Source organism: Elaeis guineensis, chromosome 5, assembly GCF_000442705.2.
Source record: "Elaeis guineensis isolate ETL-2024a chromosome 5, EG11, whole genome shotgun sequence".
NCBI classification, from domain to species: domain Eukaryota; kingdom Viridiplantae; phylum Streptophyta; class Magnoliopsida; order Arecales; family Arecaceae; genus Elaeis; species Elaeis guineensis.
The window spans coordinates 113,344,448-113,368,931 of record NC_025997.2 but is presented as its reverse complement, the minus strand read 5'-3'; the positions used below and the strand labels follow the sequence as shown (position 1 = coordinate 113,368,931).

General features: G+C 35.7%; 2 protein-coding genes across 2 annotated transcripts in view; both read right to left on the bottom strand.

Annotated features, from left to right (window-relative positions):
* The window catches only part of LOC105034771 (phenylacetaldehyde reductase), a 128,782-nt gene that overhangs the window by 38,644 nt on the left and 65,654 nt on the right, over positions 1-24,484 (bottom strand). The gene's annotated exons all lie outside the window — the stretch shown is intronic.
* Positions 15,654-24,484, bottom strand: part of LOC105032896 (phenylacetaldehyde reductase-like) — a 29,130-nt gene continuing 20,299 nt past the window's right edge. The window contains exon 8 of the mRNA XM_073256954.1: positions 15,654-15,964. Within this exon, the coding sequence (XP_073113055.1) occupies positions 15,820-15,964 (145 nt within the window). The 3' untranslated portion in view covers positions 15,654-15,819. The remainder of the gene's footprint in view (positions 15,965-24,484) is intronic.

The window sequence follows — 24,484 nt, the reverse complement described above, 5'->3', positions numbered from 1 at the left end:
ATCTAATTGAATCTAATTCAATTAGATTTTATTTAATTCTCTTTGCTCAATCAAATTGAGCTAATCAAAAATTTAATTACTAATTAATCATCTATTAATTCACTAACACTTAGTGAATAAATATATTGTAACTTTTGCATAAGATTAATCATCAATCAAATTGACTATTAAGCCCTTGAATGATTCTCAATCATAGATCAGCCACATGATCAGTCAGAAATTTTTTTTGAGTGTGACCCCATAGGTTCAAGCCTAAGTCGATAGTACAAAAATATCTTTTTGAACCAATCGGTGTAACCATCTAGCAATGATGACCCGATATCCAGATAGGTCAAATGATGGTGAAGCAATATTCAAGAATCTATTGGCGTATGGTTACCGTATAATTCATCCTTTTGACCCTAATGCTCGAGGACAACATAAGATTTAACTGTCAATCCTAGATAAGTCATCCATATTATATTTTAATCTTTTTTAAATCCATCACATTGATTATCCGGGCTCAAATTTTGCTAAATTGAAATACATTGATACATTAACTCTTACTAATTCAGAGAGATCAATCCCATCTTGACTCACGTACCAACTTGTCAAGTACTTGACTGCACCCAGAAACCTTCCATTATGAAATTAGAAACTCAATTAGTCCAGCATGAAAGTACAGTGAGTTGTTTGCAGGTCACCGTCGTGATCTCAGATCGGAGGGACATTTATACCCATATTCTTCGCGAGCTATCCTTGACAGCAGAGTGCTCTACAGTCGATCACGTTCAGTGATGATGTACTCCTATATCTCACCTGCATGCCATACCAATGTCTCTATACCATTTGATTATGAGGACTACCAACGCATATGGCACACAGCGACCTACACTTGATATCACTATCATCTTAGTAATAGCGTATCGTTTAGTCGCGAACCAATTTAAGGACTATGCGATAAATCTTCCTTTATCGATCAAAGTAGTCCTAAGAACTTTATCACAATATAAGAGTTCATTAGAAGATGTAACTTTATGATAAAAAATATCAAATAACTTTTATTATTTATCAATTCATATATATTTATAATTAGCACAATCGTCACATGATTGACTTTAGGACGTATTTTCCAACAACTCTCACTTGGACTAAAGCCAATCAATATAGTATCATATATCCATCTTCGATTTATCATCACAAAACTCCTAGATACCGAGGTTTTAGTAAATAGGTTGGTCAAGTTTTTCTTTCTATCGATCTTTTAAAGATTGATGTTATCTTAACAGATTTTTCGAATAAAGTGGTAGCGATGCAAAATACTTGGTAAGCTAATGGGACTTTGGCTCTTTGACATGAGCTATAGCTCCGGTGCTGTACAATATAGTAGGACCATCATCAGAGGATGCCACTCTTAGCTTGTCAGTGAATCTGTACAATCATATAGCTTCCTTGCAAGTATCAAATGTTGCAATACATTCTGTCTCGCAATTTGAATTTGGCTATATTACTCTACTTAGAACCTTTTCAGCAGATTGCTCCATTATTTAAGGTAAGGATGTATTCTGACATGTTCTTACTATTATTATGTCCAATTAAAAATTGAAGTCATACTCCACAAGTTTTAAGTCAGATTCTCCATAATCAAGTCATAGATCCTTAGTATTTCTCAAATACTTAAGGATGATCTTCTAATGATTCTCATTCGGATCTTGCAAGTATCCACTCACTATCCTAGTGAGTATACCATATCCAGACTCATACATGATATACATGATAGAACAAATTCTACTCATAAACACTTTGTGTACGTTGGACTGAAAAAATTCAAGCAGCCTCTTAGATCCATCTCTATAGATTTTCATCCCTAGGATGAGAGATGCTTTTTCCAAGTTCTTTATGGAGAACTATGATAATAGCAAAATTTTTATTTCCTGTAATATAAAAAATATTATTCTCGATTAAGAGAATTTCATTCATATACAAAATAAGAAATACACTCACAAAACTATTAACCCATTTGTATTTGCAAGGTTCTTCTTCATTCTCAACGAAGTCATGTGTTTTGATCATCTATCAAAATGCACATTTCAACTTCAAAATATTTAGCATTGCCACAAGAGAAAATATCTCATTATGGTTAATACCATAATGTTGACAATATCCTGAGGCAACCAGATGAGCTTTGTAGGTCTCCACCTTCTCATCTGCGCTACTCTGATCCTATTGGAGATCCACTTACACTGTATGGGCATTACCTTTTTGAGTGAATCAATGAGTGTTCATACACCATTGACCTTCATAGACTTCATTTCGGACTTATGGCTTCAAGCCATTAATCGGAGTCGAACCTCTGCATGGTATTCATGTAGGTAATCAAATCCTTATTGTTCTCATCGAGTTCAACTGGATCATCCCGAAATTAGAAATCGAAGTATCTATCTAACGAATGTGGTACACTACCAGATCTCCTTAATGGTGCCTCTACAACGGGTTTCGAGTTTGATCTGATCAAATATGGTTCTATGAGTTCACTAGATTGCGTTGATTTTTCTACCTGTCAAACTTCATAAGTGCTACATCAAAGACATCAGTACCTTCACCAAGATATTCTTTTTATGAAAGAAATGTCGAACAACTCTTGTTCTTTAGTATGGTAGAAGTTATATCCCCTAGATTCTTTGGTTATCCTACAAAATAATGTATATAGGATGGGATCCAAGCTAATCGGGCTACAAATGCTTGATATAAAACAAACACTCTCAAACTCCAAGGTAAGAAAGTATCGGCTTATGCTTAGTCCATATCTCATATGGAATCTTTACAACTGATTAATTTAGAATCCAATTCAGAACATAACAAGCAGTCTTAAGAGCATAATCTTAAAAGAAGACTGACAAACTTATAAACTCCATCATGGATCGAACTATATCTAACAAAATCGATTCCAATAAGAGAAAATCCTATTATCTTCTAGAAATATCAAAAATTCATCAAAAGGGCATTCTCCTCTTTGGTCTGACCAAAAGACTTCAATGCTCTTCCAATTCATTTCTCTACCTTATTATAGAATTGTTTGAATATTTTAAATAATCTAAATTTATGGCAAACATGTTCGTAGATCCAATACATTAGTATGTATCAGATTCAGAACATCATTGGCTCGTTCATCTTTTCCAGCAAAAGATGACTTGGTCATCTTACTAAAAAGATAGGATTGACAGGTTGATAATGATTCACAATCATTAACCTCAAGAATTATTACCTGTTGATCCTATTCTTATTTATATGACTGAGCCTAAACTGCCAAAGATAGGCTTTCATGATATTATCTATTTTAGAGAGTTTGTTTGATTGTGTACAATATACTAACAGACTGTGACTATTCATAAATATCATTTTTCAGTTGTCCACATAATTTTGACATCATTCATAATGATATCATAAAATCATTAGACAATAGTGACAATCAATAAAATGATATTCTTAGAATTGAAAATAGGCTCGACGATTCCTAAAATCAGAATTAGAACATAACTTTCATCTCCAACGTTCAAAAATTTCTTGCTGTTTTTAATTTTCTACTAACCTAAAGTCGTTGCAACAATTTGCATGGACTTTCAATATCTAATATCTAGGTAGTAGTGTCACAGATAGAGAAATCATAATATATTATCATATAAGTACCTTGTCCAGCAACCCTTTACTGATTTCTCTTTCTTTGCTTGTTCGGATCAAGGGGCTCTGCCAGATTAGATTAATCTTAGACTCTTTTGTCAGTTCGGGCTCATTAGCCCAAGCACGACTCTTTTGCACCTTTTTTTTTCTCAAAGAATTATTACCCCACTTAAGATACATCTTCAGAAGTGCAAAAAGAACTCCTTCAATATTTGAAGGATTTCCTCCCATTGAGTATTATCGAATTTACAACTAAATTCATATTTTTTACTGCTCTCAAAAATACCACATAGTGATTTGATCATGTGGTCACTTCTGATAAGTGCCTTTGATCGCATCACATGTATTGGATATGGAAACTTCAGGTGCTGGATCCATAATCATATTTAGGATCTATTTGCGCTCTAGAACTATTTGCAACTTCCGATACCAATTATCGAAGTTGGATCCTATAAATTAATCACTATCAAATAGTGAATGAAGCAACGGACATCTAGCCATAACTAAAAAGAAAATATAAGACCTCTATATTTATAAATTGATTAAGCCTAAAGACTTAGATTTTAGTCTAAAAGTTCTCTCACTATTTTAGTCAAATTGGTAGCTTCTACCTTCAATTTAAGGAATTACTCTAATTCCTTAGTAGGTACTAGAATCCACACAGACTGCACATGAGTCCAACTTTGGCCAGCTCATCCATGTACATCTATGGGTAGGTTCTTAACCAATTATTTTATCAAATAATTTTTAGTAATTGATTTTTCCCCAGATTTTATTTCGATAGGTGATGGGTCTCCACTGAAAGTTTCGGTTAGGTCAAACCATTAACATAAACTTACTCAGTATTTTTAACTAATGAATGATCAGGCCCGAGGATGGCTCGATCAATCCAACCATCATCAGATAGTATAACAAAGTCATCATATAATGAATGATAATTCCATCATTCAGAGAGAACACCAGATGGATGGTGCCTGCAATGTCAATCAGAAATAATGGATCCATTATCATTTATCTTAATGTGAGGCGATGATTTAGTTATCTCCAGAACTAGCTCATTTTATGGACCTAATAGTTTAGAGGATTTGATAATTACTTTTAAGAAAAGATGAGAAGAGATCAACCAGTAAACCACAATCCTCCCACTAACTTTACTAAGTCATTGAATTGGATCAAAATCATACTAGTTGAAATGGCACCTAGAACAGTCACACTGATCAACCTTAATAGCATAGGTCAACTCGAATCACTTAGCAGTCTAATCAAGATATAATTTATGAAATTGGCTAGATAAGTGAGATCGGTGGGAGGGTCTGCTAAGCTTGCCTTAGATACCATCGAAATGGCCAGATAAGCCATTCTCAATTAAAAACCATTGATCAAAATGCTAAACTTACCTTAGACACCAATTGGTTAATTAGTTTCGATTTGACCAACCTAATAATTCAGATTCAACCATTGAGCCACAATCAAGGTCCATTTGGTCTAATCAAAGACATGGACTTGACCATCTACAACTATTGTATTGGTTCTAGAGAAATCCTGATTTAATCTAATTTAATATTTGATTAGATTTAATCAATTTCTCTAGTTAGCCCATTAACTCTTTGATTCTAACCTTAAGTCTAACCCAATTAAGAGCATCTGATTTGAGTGAACCCATACCCTCATATTTTATGCGAATGACATTAGATCTTTAATTCACAATTCTAGATTTAATCAATTTTACACTTAATTTTTCATTAAGTTCAACATCAACATGGGTTTAGATTATTGTTTGAAATAATTTCAATATTTTATTTTATAAATAATTTATAATAAATGTTATGCAAAAAATTTTTATTCTTGAACTGAATCGACTCAATCAACATTGAGCCAGCTACATATAGAGTCTGGGTTGACTCAGTTCAAAATTGGATCAACTAGTAATTATGCGAGCACGATTCAAAAAGTTTTAGATCTGAAAATTTTTGCATAACACTAAAATAAATTTAATTAAAATACTTTTAAATCATATCTAAAACTTTATGATTTGAGATTTTATTGTCATGATTAAAATAATTTTAATCATATAGATTAGATGTCTTACATTTCATACAACATTGTATCACATACAACAAACCTAGGATTTCAAGATCTAGAATTTAATAGAACAATAAGTTCTTCTTTTTGCATTCTTCTTCATGGGATATAATCACATGGCACCCCTACAAGTCATAAGAGTACCCCATCGAATAGAAAGAGAGGGCTTTTAAATCCTTCTTGCTCCTATGATCGGACAGCCTGATGATCAATCTAATCCAAGTACTTGCTAATCGGATCATCTAATCTAATCATATATCATATATGCTTGAATTTAGATCTAATCTAAACTACATTAGATCTGATTATAATCATAGATCATATCTAAATCAGATCATAAATATCACATGCATAATAATAAAATCAGATTTTATCAATGATCAGCACAAACTAGGATAATCTTTTCACTGTAAGGGGTAAACACTACAACAGGACAACCTTATATCAGTTTGTGTGATCAACCATTAATTAAATTTAGATCTAAGATATCATATATCAGATCTAAATAAAATTAAATTTTAGATTTAACATCCACATAAATTATGTCATAATGAATCTAGGCTCTGATACCACTGTTGGGATGCGTAGGTGATTTTATGCATGTATTTTGAAATATTTTTGAAAAAATTATAGTAGAAGATAACTAGATTAATCAAATTAATCTAACATGCATATAATCTAATCATCAAATCAATCTACTCTAGAATCTATGACATGATATGTTGCATATAAAATCTGAAAGATACTGAAGATAAAATCAACATGCATGCATGTGAGCAATAGATCATATTTACTTCTAACCTGAGCGTGGGTCGATGATCTTCGCTATTGAGAGATATGATAGAGAGGATCCTTTCTGATTGCTTGCAGTTGTACATGCATCCGACCTCTACGAAAAATCCACTCGAAGCCCCGATCTGATTGATCTTCTCGAGAGTGCTAGCTCACACGAAGGCCTTCTTCTCGGCCGATCTGGATCCTTTCTTCAAATCTCTGAAACCTATACAGAGATTGAAGATGAATTTCTAGAGGAGATGAAGAGGTATAAAAAAATATGAAGAAGAAAATAATTTTTTTTAATTTATTCTCTCTTCCTAAACCCTTAGAACCAAAAATCTAAAATTCAGATTTTTTGCGCACACCCCAAGAGAGAGGACCCTCCTCTCTATTTTTCACATCATGAACCATGCCCAAACTTTTTTTATATGAAGATCTCTCTTCTGGTATCTTACACAAATAAAAGAAACCACAAAAGCCTCTTTTATAGGCATGTAAGGAGGTGGAGTGAAGAGTCCTAGTGATCTTGGACTCTTACAGGATTCCACCCCCCTTCATAATTTTACATCCCAAAACATGCCAAAATAATATAGGATGCCCCTTCTCATATTTTTTCATGGTAAATCAGTTCTCCAACTAATCTCCCACAAAAAATATCCTCAAAATATTACACATATAAGTAGAAAAAAATTTATTGGCGTGAAGAGGTTGATCTAGATGAGAACAAATTCTCCTGATAAGGAATATTTTGAAATTTAATTTTAGAACCTTATTTTTATCAAAACCAATTCAGATTTAAATGTGAGATAGATAAAGGAAAGGACTCTTTGGTATGAAGAAATCTCACATCAAATAATTTTGTGTGTAGAGATATATAGCATGCAAACTGGGGTGGAGCAGGGAGAAGAGTCCTATTCTAATGACTCCCAATTTACTTATTTGAATCCAAACCAAAGCACATCTGATTTAGCCCAAATAAAATATATCAAATTCAATCTAATTAGATTCATAAATTTTTAATCAAATCTTAATCAAATTAAAAATTGATTGAACCAAAGTTCTGATCAAATCAGGAATAATTCTCCCTTAGCAATTAGGTCATCTCATAACCTAATCGGGTCAAACCTAATTGAATCTAATTCAATTAGATTTTATTTAATCCTCTTTGTTCGATTAAATTGAGCTAATCAATAATCTAATTACTAATTAATCATCTATTAATTCATTAATATTTATTCAATAAATTTATTATAATTTTTGTATAAGGTTAATCATCAATCGAATTGATGATTAAGCCCTTGAACGATTCTCAATCGTTGATCAGCCACATGATCAGTTAGAAACTTTTTTTGAGTGTGACCCCATAGGTTCAAACTTAAATCGATAGTACAGAAATACTTTTCTGAACCAATTGATGTAACCATCTAGTAATGATGACCCGATATTCGGATAGGTCGAATGATGGTGAAGCAATATTCAAGAACCTATTGGCGTATGGTTACCGTATAATTCATCCCCTTGATCCTAATATTTGAGGATGATCTAAGATTTAACTGTCAATCCTAGATAAGTCATGCACATTATATTTCAATCTTTTTCAAAACCATCACATGGATTATCCGAGCTTAAATTTTGCTAAATTAAAATATATTGATACATTAACTCCTACTAATTTAGAAGAGACAATCCCATCTTAACTCATACACTAACTTGTTAAGTATTTGGCTGCACCTAGAAACTTTTTATTACTGAATTAAAAACTCAGTTAGTCTGACACCAAAGTACAGTGAGTTGCTTACAAGTCACCGTGGTGATCTCAGATCGGAGAGACACTTATACCCATACCCTTCGCGAGCTACCTTTGATAGTAGAGTGCTCCATAATTGGTCATGTTCTATGATGATGTACTCCTACATCTCACCTGCATGCCATACCAGTGTCTCCACACCATTTGGTTATGAGGACTACCAATGCATATGGCACACAACAACCTACACTTGATATCGCTATCATCCTAGTAATAGCATATCATTTGGTTGCAAACCAATTTAAAGACTACGCGATAAATCCTCCTTTATCGATCAAAGTAATCCTAAGAACTTCATCACAATATAGGAATTCATTAAAAGATATAACCTTGTGATGAAAAATATCAAATAACTTTTATTATTTATCAATTCATATACATTTATAATTAGTATAATCATCACACGATTGACTTTAGGATATATTTTTCAACAGCAGCAGCTGGCATTTCTTATGATCTTGATAGGCTCTTTAATTTACAACCACCCCAGAGTGCACGCATCCAGCCATCCATCTCTACTCAACCTCCTCTTAGACCCCTCTTAGGACATACTCTAGTGCCACTGTAAGAGGCCCCTCTATTCAGATTAGGAGTAAGAGATTTGGACTTTCCATTATTAGGACTAGCTCCTCTATTACTTTAAAGGTCTCATCTGATGAGGATCGGACCTAGCTTATGTTCTAGGATTAGTTCTACTTCTATCATAGCTATTATCTTAGTTTCTCTATGTGTGTGCTCTAGGCCTTAGTTTATGTGTCTTTGATGTTTTTTCCTTTTATGGATGAATGTTATATTATATTTATCTCAACTTTTGTATACAGTATATACTTGATGAACATTGTATACCTTTTATACATCAATGAATGATAACTCTTATCTTTCCTAATCCTTGCATTTGCTATCTTTACTCTTTGATGATGATAAAAATGGGGAGAATATGTATTTGTATATGTAATGGCACACAAATTTCATAAATTTCAAAATAAATTGTTACATAAATTTCAAAATAAATTGTTATACAAATTTCATAATGGCACACAAATTTCATAATCTTAAAAATAATTTGGCACACAAATTTCATAATCTTAAAAATAATTTGGCACACAAATTTCATAAATTTCAAAATAATTATGATTGGTTGGCATAATGAATTTTAATTAGCACGTAAATGAAAATGATACATTTAAATGAAAAATTGACACTTGAACAAAAAATTGATACTTGAATTATATTTTGACAACACGATGCTCAAATTCCTTTTAACAAATAAATAGGGAGAGAATCTTTATTATAAAAAGAGAGATATCTTAACTTCAAGCATAATCTGAACTTTTGAAACTATGAGAAAGAACATCCAAGGCATATTGTAAGCAACTCTTGATGATATACTTATTTGATTAATTTTGAAAGATTTCAAAGTTGAAAATTTTATATACATATATTCAAAGTTTTGTCATCATCGAAAAAGGAGAGATTGTTGACTCTAGATTTGATTTTGATGAATAACAAAATATTTGAGTATATAATTGATACTAATAAAATATTTGAGTATTTGAAGAGAAGTTTTAGAAAATTAGAATTCTATTTCAAGAAAGCTTAAATTTTTTGTCTTGAAGATTCAAAGAAGGAAGAATTTAGAGACCAAGCCATGTAATTTTCAAGTGAAAAAAGGTTGGAGTCGACTCCTAGAGGAGTGGAGCTAACTCTGGCATAGATTCAGCATAGGTCTAGAGTCGACTCAAGCAGACCTCGAGTCAACTCTAGCATACAGACTAGCATCGGCACAAACCCCAAGTTGACTATCCAAGATCTCGAGTCAATTCTCTCAAAAAATATAGAGAGATAGTTTTTTTGGATATAGTGCTCGAGTCGACTCTCCAAAATCTTGAGTCGACTTTCGAAGACCTTGAGTAGACTCAAGCAGACCTCGAGTCGATTGCATAGACTCTGACAGTTTCAATGGCTAGTTTTCAAAAAGCTATAGATTTCATCGAAGAAGCTTCAAATGATTATTTTCCGACTTCTAATGGCTATGAACCCTTTTTTAATCATGCTAACTTGATTTAGTGGGTGTCTAAGTCATTATTAAAGTGGGAGAACAAAAGAAAATTAAGATACGCAAGAAAGCAACTGAAATACACTTGTAAAATTTTATTTCAGCCTTAAGTGAGTTTCTAAGAAGAGCTATTCTACTCCATCTACTTAGTTTTCTTGTGCAATCAAGTCCTTCTCATACGAATGAAGAGAGCATTCATCGCAAAAGCTTCCCAACTCCTCAACTTGTGTATCAAAGACAACATCTACTATTAAGGAGTTTGTAATTGTGTTATATTTTATGCACTATAATTTTTGTGTACTTAAAGTTTCAACTGAGATTCAAACTTAGGAGATAGGCTTATCCAGGCCTAGAATTGGATTTGTACAAGCCTAGAAGTGACTTAGGAATAGATTTTGGTTGGTAAGCTTACAAAAACAACTAAGTTAAAATTGTGAACCCAGAAAATAATCTTGCTATAATCAAACAATTATAGTAAAATTTTCAAGAGGATTGTTTGGGAAGTGGATGCAGATGTTAGGCTTGACACCAAACCACTATAAATTTTGTTTGTATGTGTGATCTTATCTTTTAGACATTTATATTCTTGCTTTAAATTTCTACTTATTAGTTCACTGCTTCCACTACATACATTTATCCAAATAGTGCACATACTTGTTTTAGTTTACAAGATTTTAAAAATCCAACTCATCTCTCCTCTTGGATTGCATCTCTGCGCAACAGGACCAATAGCTCGAACATGCAATTTTTGAATGAATGTTTAGAGTAACATTCTGAATGAATACAAGCCATCACATAGTCATTCTCCATAAACTCTACTTCTGACAGTGAGCATCAGCAATAAGTTTATATTTCTCGATACTCATAGTAATTTTTCGCCGAATATCAGCATGAATGTCACAAATATGTTGAACAAAAGAGGTGGTAGACTCAGAAATATGGTTATCCATAGATAAGAGAACAAGATTAATGGGTTGACAAAGATTAAGGGCATGAATAATTTCAAAAGGGCTCTTGCCAGTAGATCAATTCATTGAGCTATTATAGGCAAATTCCATCATAAGAAATGACAAATCTCATGTACCAGGTCTATCGCCAACTAAACACTTAAGCAAATCACTAAGACTATAGTTTACAATCTCTGTTTGACTATTTGGTATATCCTCTAGGGTCACATCCTTAAACTCCTCCCTAGGGATGACAGCTAACATTACTCTAGACTCCCAACTCTCTTTTTCAAATTTCCTATGAGTTAAGATGTGACAGTTTTTCTGATTAAGGGTTTGAAGAGACCTCTTATCTTTTTTTATAGGTTGGGACTCACTAGGCTTAGCATAGTTTAACCTAATTTTCTTACTGTTATATATGAAAACATAGGTATTCTCTCTATCAAAGTGATGAGCATCCATACCATAAATCTAAGGTCGACCTAACAAGACACTAGCAATCTTCATGGATAACACATCATATATAATCTCAGCAGAGTAACCTTCCACCTGAATTGGCACTAGACAACACTTACTAATAGGAAGTGAGATTTTATCTACCTAGGCAACTCTGTAAGGATGAGGATGAGACTGAGATTTCAGCTTCAATCTACTAATGACAAAATTAGATACAACATTTCTAGAGCTACCTCCATTGATGACAAGCTTATAGACCTTATCTCCATATTTGGCATAAGTATGAAAAATACTGATGCATTTTCATGCCTCAGAGTCTACAAGAGTGATGATGGTACATCTCATAACATGAACACACTCTCTTATGTTCTCACAATTCTCCTCATACTCATCCTCTGAAGTAGCTGGTTCTGGAGGGTTAAAGTCTTCTATGGGGCCATCATATAAAGTTTTCTCACCTTCAATTCTTATGGCCAATGTACAATGTGGACACCGAGCAGCTATATGACGCTTATTATGACAATAATGGTACTTTATATTTGAAGAACTAACTGAATGAAACACCATTGGGGCAGAGTCTTGGGTCCTAGTGATCATGGGTTGCTAATTAGCAGTCATATTTAGAGTAGGATCATGACTAGTATGAAAAGGCAATAGCTATGAAACACCCTTGTGCAATTGATAGGGGTAGACCTAGATTGTCTAGCCTCATTGAGGAAGGAAACTCCTCTTCTAAGACTTTATGGTAGGCATCTTCTATAGATTCAGGAGAATATAAAGAAACCTCCCTCTTCAAATCGACTCGACTATTAAACCACTAATAAACTTAGATACTAGCTTCCGTACCTCTTTAGAAATATCACACCTCAATTGTAAATCTTTAAAATGGGTTGTAGTCAGTGACACTAGTGGTTCCTTGCCTAAGAGTATACCATTGATCCAATAACTGACTCCTATAGTAAGTGGGAATATACTTCTCACAAAACTAAGACTTTTATCTCCTCCTGAAGAACTATAGGTGGATATCCTAATCGCTCTAGATCTCTTTAGATTATCTGCCAATATCTCTTGACAAAATCTACCAGATTCATTTTAGCAAAGCGGACACGAGATACATCTAATATGTAGTACCATTCAAAATAAGCCTCTAGGTCATATAATCAATCATGGAATATATCTGGATTTAACCTACCATCATAGGAAGCGACATCAATCTTAATGCCTTTAGGTGATTCCTCAAACTCCTCATATTTAGATGGATACAACCTAAATTGCTGATCTCGAGGTCTGAAGTGCCTAGGACCATGATCATACCTTATAGGTTGCTCATAAGGTCTAGATGGGAAAATAGGTGGTTCTACTTCTTCCTCATAGTTATCTCTATAGTACTCATCATCCCTAACTTTTGTCATATAATGTGGAGGAATCCTACAATTATAAGGACTCAAAAAATTATTTATGGAGTGATGGATAATTGAAGGGACTGACATGTAGATTGGAGATGCTTGAAAAGACTGACTAGTCTACAAGACATGACTCGAACCACCAGTTGGCTTAAGAGTCTGGAGAGGAGGCTAACGAATGGATTGACTACTAATATGGTCATCTTTTAGAGCTTGTTTATCCAACCTTGATTCTCTCAGGGACAGTTGGCATTCGACCTACTGATTGATGAGATGAGCCATGTTCATGTGGTGATCAATCTGATTAGCATGAAGCACATTAAGCTTAGTTTGAAGTCGATCTAATGACTAGCATATTTGGTTTAAAGCTTTTTGAAATGCAGTTTGGATATCTTTAACTAATTCAAGCTTTTTTTTCATAGCAGAATGAGCATCTTTCAAATTGCTAATGATCATGGTAGCAAGGAAGGGCAAGGATAAAGTGATTTTAGACTAAAATATTGTATCACAAAGAAATTCAGCTATAATGCTCACAATAAAGAATGTAAAGTCAAATACAGTGCTTATGTTTTTTTAACTCATGCAATATCCAAGAGATGATGCAATATAATCGAGCTATTAAAGATAAATGTGAACAAAATAAGGCCAACAAAAAGATTTTGGTTCTTCTTTTTTTCTTTTTGGGTTTAAGAAAGTATAAAATAAAAGAAAGGACCTAAGCAATCGTAGAAGCTACCCATAATTGAAAGAAGTTACAAGATTCAATGAAGGAACCGTACCTTAAATGAGATGAGATCAATTACCTCAAACTAATTTACACAGTGTGCAAAAAGTGATCTGATAGCGCTCTAATACCAAATTAATGTAGCATCAAGAAACTCAAGATAGCAAATAGGAAAGAAAAATAAAATGGAAAAAAGACAAAAAAATCTAGAGAAAGAAAAATAGCCAAAGAAAAGAAAAGAAATCAAGAGAAAGAAAAAAAAGAACCCACTTTAAGGTTTTCGATTTGTCATTCCAACTTGCACCTTTAATATAATGGAAGTCTTTAAATAGGCTCTCAAATAAGATAAAAATAAAATCACATTCTAATAAAAGTAAAAATCATATCTTTCAATATAGAAACAAGATAAAATCTCTCAAATAAGATGGAAACAAGATAATATCTCTCAATATGGAAACAAGATAAAATCTCTCAAATAAGATGAAAACAAGATAAAATTCTCTTTAAGATGAAAATAAAATTTTCTCTCAATATGGAAACAAGATAGAATCTCTCATATAAGATAGAAACAAGATAAAATTTTTCTAAGATGAAAATAAGATTTTCTATCAATATGAAAATGAGATAAAATCTCTCAAATAAAATGAAAATAAGACAAAATCTCTCAGAAATCTCTCAATTATTTAAAATTTTATAATTTCTAAATTATGATATCTCCATCTAAAATAAATGCAGAATTTCTGATTCTCATCAAGTGGACTCCATGTAATACTCACCTTCCATGCATTGTACTAACCTTTAGTTGCCATAAAAGATTGGCTAGGAGAAAGATATCTTGAAAAAGCCTAGGTTATAAAGAGGGTGTATAGATGGAATAAGACAAGTGATAGCTTCTCAATTAATTGTTGATAATTGCTGAAGAAACAAAAAAATTATAAGTTTATATCAGAAAAAACAATGTACTTCTTACATATAGACTTCATGTTTATATAGTATATATATTTATATTTATAAAAGACAAAATGAAATAAAAATCAATAGTTAGAACTTGCTTTAACCAATAGCCAATAAAAACAAGTGTTGGCAAGGAGGCTGAGTGTCCTATGTTTCTAGGTTGAAACCTCCGTCATGACTATCAAAATCATGATTATCACAAGGTCCATCTGTGCACCCATTTCTAATGATCCACTTATGCACTTATCCATTTATGCCCTTGTTTCATGGGTAAGCTAAAATAGAGCAAGAACTTAGGTAGCCAATACAGTAATTTTCTTCCACATTTCTCCTATAAGAATAATTATGAAGGAACAAACAATCATTATAATTATTTACGATTCCCGAACTTATGTTGCACAACATATGGCATGCATTCAAATAATAGCCCTTATTGCACCATAACATTGCTTGCATAATAGATATATCAAAAGATTTTACTCGATGTTTTCCTTGTTTAAAGAATAAACTATTATTGTATTTTACTAAAAATGTTGTAAGAGCTATCCAAAATAATACTAATTAATAAACAAAATATTCACTATAATAGCCAATAATAATAATGATGATACTTTAATGAGATAGTATTGTCATAGAAACCTCCGCATGGCATGACATTCTTCCAGTCATAAGAAGTATAGGAAAGTCAAGGGAAATTCAGCGCATACTATATTTGACCCTATAAATAGTCAGAAAAACATCACTATAGACATAGAAACACAATCAAACATAGTAGACATATAAAAATATCTACTAGAAAATGTCTCAGTAATAAATAAAGCAAAGGTTGCATAGTTGCACAAAACAAAGTTGAAAGTTCTCTTGGTTCGATGGAGCTAAAGTATCTCGCACTCTTTGTAGTGCCATTAAATATTGTCCCAACTAAGTGGAGAGCTTTAACATGCATCAACCCATTTTTAAAAACTAACAAACCCCTTCTCCCTTGAGCTTTCGACAATCTCCATGATGCTTGTCTCTAGAGGAATATAGTCAATGCCTAAGCTTTTTGCTTTTTCCTTTGAGACTCGATGCATTGGCACAAAGGGCTTGTCATCCACACACCTGCCAGCATATGAAGCTTGACAATCAAAGAACGAGTTTGAAAAATAGAGCTTTATCTAGATAGAGTATTTAGATTGAAGGGTAACTCATTAAAACTAATCTCTTCAAGAACTAGTAATTGGAATGATTGAATAAAAAGCAGCCTTAAACCTCTTCACAGAGTAGGAAAGGCACCGAACAAGTTGATAGAGGAGAAGTAGAGATTAATATTGTTGGATGTCGACATCACATGGTGACAGGTATCATGCAGAAATTTCAAAAATTTAAACATAAATAGAGAATGCAGCGAAAATAAAAATTTCTATATTACTTCAACATCGTTCTAGGACAACCGTTCAACATAACGTTCTACCGCTATGTTAGGACAATCTTATGTCAGAAAGATGCTAAAATAATTTTTCAATTAGATCTAATCAAATTTAGCATACATAAAGAGATCATATCTCAAAACAAAGCCAAACATCATCATTAATTACAAGATTAAAGATCTAAAAGAAAATCTGAATTTCATACCTTTGCACGGATAGATCTTCATCGTGATCTGATTGTTTGTGGATATCTTCGAGATCTTATTATAGCCGTACAAATATCCGACCTCTATTGATATCCACTGAGGATGATCTGATCGGGAGGTCTCAATCTCATCAAAATGCTAGCTTCCTTGCAGAGATCGCTTTTTGGATTGTCGAATCGACTTGATTTTTTGATCTTTTTTTCAAGAGAATCAAATAGATCTAAAAAGAGGAGGATGAAATCAGATCACATCTGATTTTTTTTTTCTTTTCTCTTTTCAATAAAAAATATGAAGATCTATGGAATAAGACAATAGATCTAATCTCTTTCTTCTTCCTTCTTGTCCAACCCTTAGACTAGATCTAGGAAAGGATGAGGAGAACTTTTGTGTCCATCTTATGGACCAATAGGAAGAAGAAAAAATCTGATCAAATCTGATTTTAATGTCCAACTCTTGGACATGTTTGGAAGAGAAGAAGAGGGAGATATGTCCAACCTTTGGACAAGGGAGAGAGAGGGAGTTACCTAACAACCAATCCTTGGTTGTAAGAAAGAAAGGATATGGAGAAGAGGTGTCTCATCTATCTCTACGTGAAAAGCTCTCACACACAAGGCTTCTTGGTGTCCTCCACTTGATCCACGCCATGCTCCCTTGGGCATCCCAAAACTCTTGATCTCATCTAAAGGAGGCACCCCCTTCATCCCTCTATTTAAACTAGGTAGTTAAGATTTTGTTAGAGATAGACTTGGAGTCTATCTCTTAGTTGCCGCCCCACTTCTCCTAAAAATTCTCCACGCCAACACATCTTATGCCCTCTCCTTTCTCAATGTGAAACCAAAAACATGTGGGGTGTGGACATGTGGCATGATCTCCTCTTGGATTAGGTCAAAGCTGGTTCAAATCCAAAATAAAGTTGGAGTCCAATTAGATTTGGGTTTCATTATAAATTAAGTCCAATCCTATTAGACTAATGAAACTCAATCCAAGTAAAATTAGAACCATATCTAATCAAATTAAATATGATTTAATTTAACTAAGACCCAATCCAAATAAAACATTGCTAAAGATTAGGTCAAATCTAATCGAGATAGGTTTGGATCAAGTATTCGTTAGATCTAATCTCATTAGATTTGTGAAATCTAATTTGAGTCAAACTCAAATCAAAACTAATCAAATTAAATCTAACTTAATTTGATTAAGATTCAATCCCAATATTTGATCAAATCAAATAATATGCAACAATTATAATTTGATAGAGTCCCAATCCAATAGGACTTTAGAGTCCCAGTCTAGTGGAACTCTTTTCGATCATCCTATAACTTACTAACTTTTAGTAAATTTCAGTTCTTTTGTGATTCAAAATTACGATTCATCAATCCGATCAATCAAATCCTCTTTTATGTATGACCCCATAGGTTCTATTCTGTTAGTGAGAAATATTTTGATCACCATCAAAATATCATTAAAACTCTTTTCAATGGATTGGAATAATTCTAACTCACCAATTAAGAATTATTGACTATCAAAATAATTCTTATTGATCCCACAATCTACCAGTGACACCTAACAGCATGTAGTAGTAATCCAGCAGAATAAAAGAATGAACCTCTAGATGTAGTTACTGTGTGATTCAGTTCTTCTATCGTGAGTTTCGACAAAATAAAAGTTATAAAAAACTCATCAAACTCCATCGTCTGTTATATGTAAGATTTATTTGATTTAAATTTATTTATAAAATTTGATAGAAACTTCTTTCCATCATTTACACTGTCCTGGCCAAGGTCTTCCAAACTCAATCTTATAAATTACATAGGACTGCTCCTTAACTACTAAGATCGATAGATCTTATCTAGGTGCACATCCTATTCCTACAATGAACCTATTGCAGCTAACATACATCTCAGGTTCTATATGGCTAGGAGATCGAGTTATGGTGCAGTTAAACTATAATAAGCTCATTATGAATAGTCAAGGCACCGCAAGTCTAAAAACTAGTCACACTACTACAGCATCGAGAATGTCACTAATGAGTGAGTAGACATCTAAATGACTTATCGTATTGGTCACGCTCGATACCTTTGTTCTCTAACAAATACTTACACTCTCGCTCTAGTATCCCCACACTGTAGACTCAAAACTCATCTATCCTAAGAAAAGCGATCTGTACACCAATCTTATCGGATCAATCACCATCTCCGTGATGATCCTTCGATCGAGAGGAATTTGAGAATTAACCATTAATGACACATGTCTTAAATTTTTTACTCTTGAGAGTATGTGTAATCATCTTATTAATTTTTTGGATGATTCATGGATACATACATTACATGAATGAAATTAACTATCTCAATTAATTAAGTTAATTATAAAATTATATCTTAGAAAGAATTAATGTGTCAATCTGATTAACTTCTGGAGTATACATCTAACAATCTTTCACTTGCACTAAAGCTAATCTGCCATAAATCTAAACCCCATCTTTTCAAGATGTGCTTTAATCCTAATTGGTTAAATCATTTAGTCAGTGGGCCTGCCACATTTTTGTGGGATCTATTTTGATCATCGAAGCCTTACTTCTTGGAATAGTCGCGAATCATTGCTCTTATGTGTCAAGAGCTCTGGTGAGATCTTAGCTCCTTAGCTAGAGCTATAGCGCCTATATTGCCACAGTATAGTATTGTGTCATCTCATGATATTATACCTAATTCTGCAACAAATCAGAATGCTTCCTTAGCTACCTTACAAGTAACGACATAGTTGACTTCTAAAATCTACAATGATTGATTGTTTGGAACTCTTCTAATTTACCGAATTCTATTATTTAAGGAAATACATCCTGATGTAGACTCTCTACCATCAGCTTCAGACTGAAAGTTTGAATTGTGAATCTTTGTATCCTCAATTTTTCTACTCCTCTTAAGATCATGAACATATCCTAAGTGCTTCTCAAGTACTTAAAAATATTTTTCATAACTATCCAATATTCACAGCTTAGATTCAACTGATATTTGCTCGTGACACTCAAAGCTAAAACTATATCTTTTGTATGCATAGCATGACATACATAAGGCTCCCTTTAGCTAAGCATAAAGAATCTAGCTCATGTACTGTATCTCCTCAAATGTGTTAGAACATATCTTTTTGGAGAGATCAGTCTCATGCCTAAAGGATAGAAACTCTTATTGGAGTTTTCTTTACTGAACCCTTTTAGCACCTCCTTTATGTATGTCTTTTGTGAAAGGTCTAGCATCCCCTTAGATCTATCTTATAAATTCTTATTGGATGCTTTTCCAAGGTTCTTCATGAAAAATTTATTTAGACAACTAAATTTTAAATCGATGTCAGCTTAAGAACAACTTTCTAATCAGGAGAATGTCATCCGCGTATAATACGAGGATCATGATAATACTCTCACTGACCTTTATAAACACATATTTTCCTTAAGGAATATTTGATCACATCAAATAATTTGATCACATTAAATTCATATTCCTTATCTCCTTTGAGAAATATTTTCTCTATATCTTCTATCAAAATACCTAAGTATCTTTGAGTAGGACAGGAGATTATAAGATAAAGGAGAGACTATATATACTGGCTTAATATGAATAAGTTCTATAGGTTTCATGACTCGTTACTCTTAAGAGACTTTTTTTTTTAGCTCAAATTTCCTCCCACTATTTTTCTCTTGGATAAACTATTTCTCCAAGAATATAGCATGTCGGATCACAATCACATTATGATCATTTGACAAGAAAGTATTCCCAAAACTCTTAGGATACTCTGAAATGAGTCTCGTACACCTAACCTCTAACTTATCCACATGTTAACACTTGATATGGGTCGAACATCCTAAATATTGGTGCAGAATTCCGTCGAAGTCGGAGTTGCTGAAGTTGAGATGACCGCGGTCGCCGTCGGAACCTACAAGAAAAGTCTAAATCAGAGTTGGGGGTGCTCCGATAAGACCCTCCGATGCTCAAGTCAGTACTCTGCCTTAACAGAAATGGAGTGCCCGAGTAGAAATTTTAGTAGAGTTTTGAGATAGAGTTTAGAGCTTAGAGAAGAACATATCTGGGGGTCCCTTTTTATAGATGGAGAGCATAACTGATTGACAACGACATCTATAACCACCTGGTAGTGGGCTGTTCAGAGCCGTGCGGAGTTTGTTACGGAGAGTAGTGGCGTCAGGGGTCGTTCAAAGCCACATGAAGTTTGTTACGGAGAGTGGAGTGGTGTCCGTTGTCGTGACTTGCCAGAGAGTGGTAGAGCCCGGAGAGTGGAGTGGTGTCCATTGTCGTGACTTGCCAGAGAGTAGTGGAGCCACGTGGAATTTGTTGCAGAGAGTGGAGCAGGATAGTGGCCATTGTCGTGACTTGTCAGAGAGTTTAGATCTGTCGGCTGGAGCTTGATTGGGACATCTGATGGAGCGGAAGAGCTCTCTATCCCATCGATCTAGGAGAAGCTCAGATATTTTCGAAGCTGCTGACGAGTCTACTATTGTCGGATACCTTAGGCGCTGACACTACAGGTGAGAGTCATCTGCCGTAGAAGCCCGGATGGAGACTTTCCGTCGGTGAAGTCCGATAGGAGTCCGATTGCTAGAGAAATCTATCTGAGATTCACCTGATGTGAAAGCTCGTCTGAAGATTATCCATCGGAGAAGTCTGAATTCATGAAGAATCTGGCAGAGGGTCAGTCGGTGGTGGACTTCGGATGGCATTGGGGAGGTTCGACAGACATCGGAGGTGATCGATCGTTGTAGAAATCCAGCTGACAGAATCCATCCATTGTAGGAGCTCATCTAATATCCATCCACTATGGAAGTTCGGACGGAGTTTGGATCTTGTAAAAGGCTGAAGGAGAATCACTTTTTGTAGAAGCTCGGTCGAAGATCGGTTGTCGTGGGAGCTCGGAGTAGCGATCTAGCCAGTGGGTCCTGTCCCATTGTAGAAGCTCATCTGGGATCTGGCTACGAAGAAGCTCGGCTGAAGTCTACCTGCAATAGAAGTTTGGAAGAAATGTGTTTATAGTAGAGGTTCGAATGGAATTTGCTTACAGTAGAGATCCGGGGTAGATCGCCCACTGTAGGAGTTCGGAGTAGACCGCTCGTAGTAAAAGTTCGAAGTAGACCACTCATAGTAGGAGTTCGGAGTAGACCGCTCGTAGTAGAAGTTCGGAGTAAACCGCTCATAGTAGGAGTTCGGAATAGACCACTCGTAGTAGAAGTTCGGCTCTCACAGGAGCTCGGTTGGAATCCTGAAGGTGGTCGACCGCCGTAGAAACTTGAATGGATTCTGATTATTGTAGAAATCTCGTTGTCGAAGAAACTCGAATATTGACAAAGTCCGAAAGAAGTTCGGAGAATAGTTGATCACTGTAGAAGGTCGGCTGATAGTGAGGCCTAGAGAGCCTTTAGAGCGGCCCGGTAGATGGATGGAGAGCTCATTGTCGGAGAAGTCTGGAAGCTCAGACGGTCGAGGGGGTTCAGAGAGATGCCACACAAGGTCGGAAGCCGGAAAAGCCCTGGAAGGGTCGATTTTTTACAAACTTCGGTTGAGGGGTATTTTATACCCAACACCAGTCCCCCTACTTTCGAGTTCGGGTTTCGAATGAAGGAAGTACAGAGAAATTCTCACGATCGAAATTGCCCCCCCTCAATTTCTGCACTCGATGGTTGCCAGATATTTTGGCATTTGGCGCACTGGTCCCGAAGTCTTTTCAAATCAAAGCGATCCGAAAATATTTTTTCAAAATTCTCGCTGGGGCGTGGCTCTAGGTACGGTGCAATAATGATTTTATCAGCTGTCAGTCATTTTCAACAGCCTGTCATAGTGAGTGGGACACGCGACAAGTGTAGGTCGGCCAGAGGAGATCCGCGATCATAATAGCTCTGGGTCCTGTTGCCTATTTAAACACGTCCTCCTCCTTCATGGGTTTCACTTTGCCTGAGAGAGTCCCTCGGTTTTCTTTTCTTTTGTCTTCTTGTACTAATTTGAGTCATGGCGCTTTTGTCTCCCTACGATATTATCCTGCCGAAGCTCTTCCCCTGCCACAGGGGGTTCCTCTGAAGTCGATAATCCGAGACCTCAGAAGAAAAGTTTGTCAGTTGATGAAGAAATCCAAGAAGCTGGAAAATGAACTTCATCGACTGAGGAAGAGCCATTCAAAAGTCACTGCAGAGGCTATTCGCTTTCAGGACCTCCACAGAAAGGATCTCATGGAATACACCCGGAGGAAGGCCGACTTCATGACGGAGCTTGAGGAACTCCGAAAATGTGCCAATGATCGATCTTGGACTCAGGCTTTCAAGATCAACTCCCTTGAAGTCGAGCTGGTGGCCGCACAGGAGAAGATCGGCCAGTTGGAAGGGAGCTCATCCTGGCTCACAACCCAAGCTGACCGTGATCGAGGCTGGTCGAAGAAGTTCTCTGACCTTCAAAAGCAGCTGCAGGATGCTGAGGCGAACTACAATGCCTACCGAGTCGGCTGGAGCGGACAAGTAGAGGACTACCGAAGGAAGCTCCAGATGGCGACCGACGAAGTTGCCTGTCTTCGGAGGCAGTTGTCTGAGAGAGTCCAGCTTGCCTCCGCACAAGGCTCCGACGAGCTCCACTCCTTGAGGGGAACCATGGCAGAACTGTCTGTGGCCCTTGGGTGGGAGGAGGCCGAACTGCAGCGACTGAAGATTTAGCTAGTCCATGAGCAACAAGCGGTCAAAGATGTCGAGGCGGAGTCCGAGGTCCTGAGGAAGAGGCTTCGAGAGTCGGACGACGAGAGCCGGCGGTTCCACCAGATGTACCGGAATATGCTGCTGAGAAAAATAAAACTAGAAGAAGAAGTCGAAAGCTTAAGGCAATCCCTAATAAGGACCGAAACCGAGAGCTCGAGGTCGGAAGAAGCTAGGCTTCCTTAGAGCTCCTTTCTCTTTTTTTTTTCTTTCATCCTTCCATGTATTCTTTTTCTTTTCTTATCATCTATCTTTTTGGTCTTCAAGGCTTTGTAATATATACTTCACTAATGAAATGAAATGAAAATTTTTCATTACCTTATCCATTTTGGTATTGAGTTGTCCTACCAAACTTCTTTTATCTTTTGTCTTGTTCGACGCCATCGTTGTTTGAAGGTTCCCGATCGCCGTCATGTTGATTTGCCTTTTTTATTCGTGACCGTAGGTCTTTTCAAGGCCATTTAAGTTTGATGCTTCCTCCCGATGCTCGAGCTTGGAGATCCGAACTCCTCGTTACTTTGAGGAAGTCGATTTCTCCTCGGCTTATGTTGAGTTCCCTCTTAGTGACTAAGGGTTTTTTGATAGGAGTATCCTTCCTCGTTGAGAAGAGGTCCCTTGGGTCTTTGATGTAGTTTGTTTTTCACTTATCGCTGGTGTAGTTCGTCGCTTTCCCTTTTCATATCCCCCCCCCTTTTTTTTGTGTTCGAGTGAGGGTTTTCCCTCTGCTCTTATCGGGATCATGAGAGTGTAGAGGAGCCGTTGAGGAGGCTTTCCTCCTCATCCGATCTTGATCGATTAGGTCTTTATTTGCGTCAGGATGAGGTTCTCCTCTCGTTCCCGACAGTCAATTTCAGCTCATATTAGGATGAGGTTCTCCTTCTGTTCCTAACAGGACTACTGGGGCATGTAAGGACCGTTGCGAGGGCCTCTCTCTCCATCCAGTCTCTGAGTAATCGGGTCTTCAACTTTGCTCATGTTAGGATGAGGTTCTCCTCCTGTTCCTAACAAGGCTGTGGGGGCACATAAGGGCCATTGCGAGGGCCTCTCCCTCCATCTGATCTCTAAGTAACCGGGCCTTCGACTTTGCTCATATTAGGATGAGATTCTCCTCCTGTTCCTAACAAGGCTGTGGGGGCACATAAGGACCGTTGCGAGGGCCTCTCCCCCCATCCGATCTCTAAGTAACCGGACCTTCGACTTTGCTCATGTTAGGACGAGGTTCTCCTCCTGTTCCTAACAAGGCTGTGGGGGCACATAAGGGTCGTTGCATGGGCCT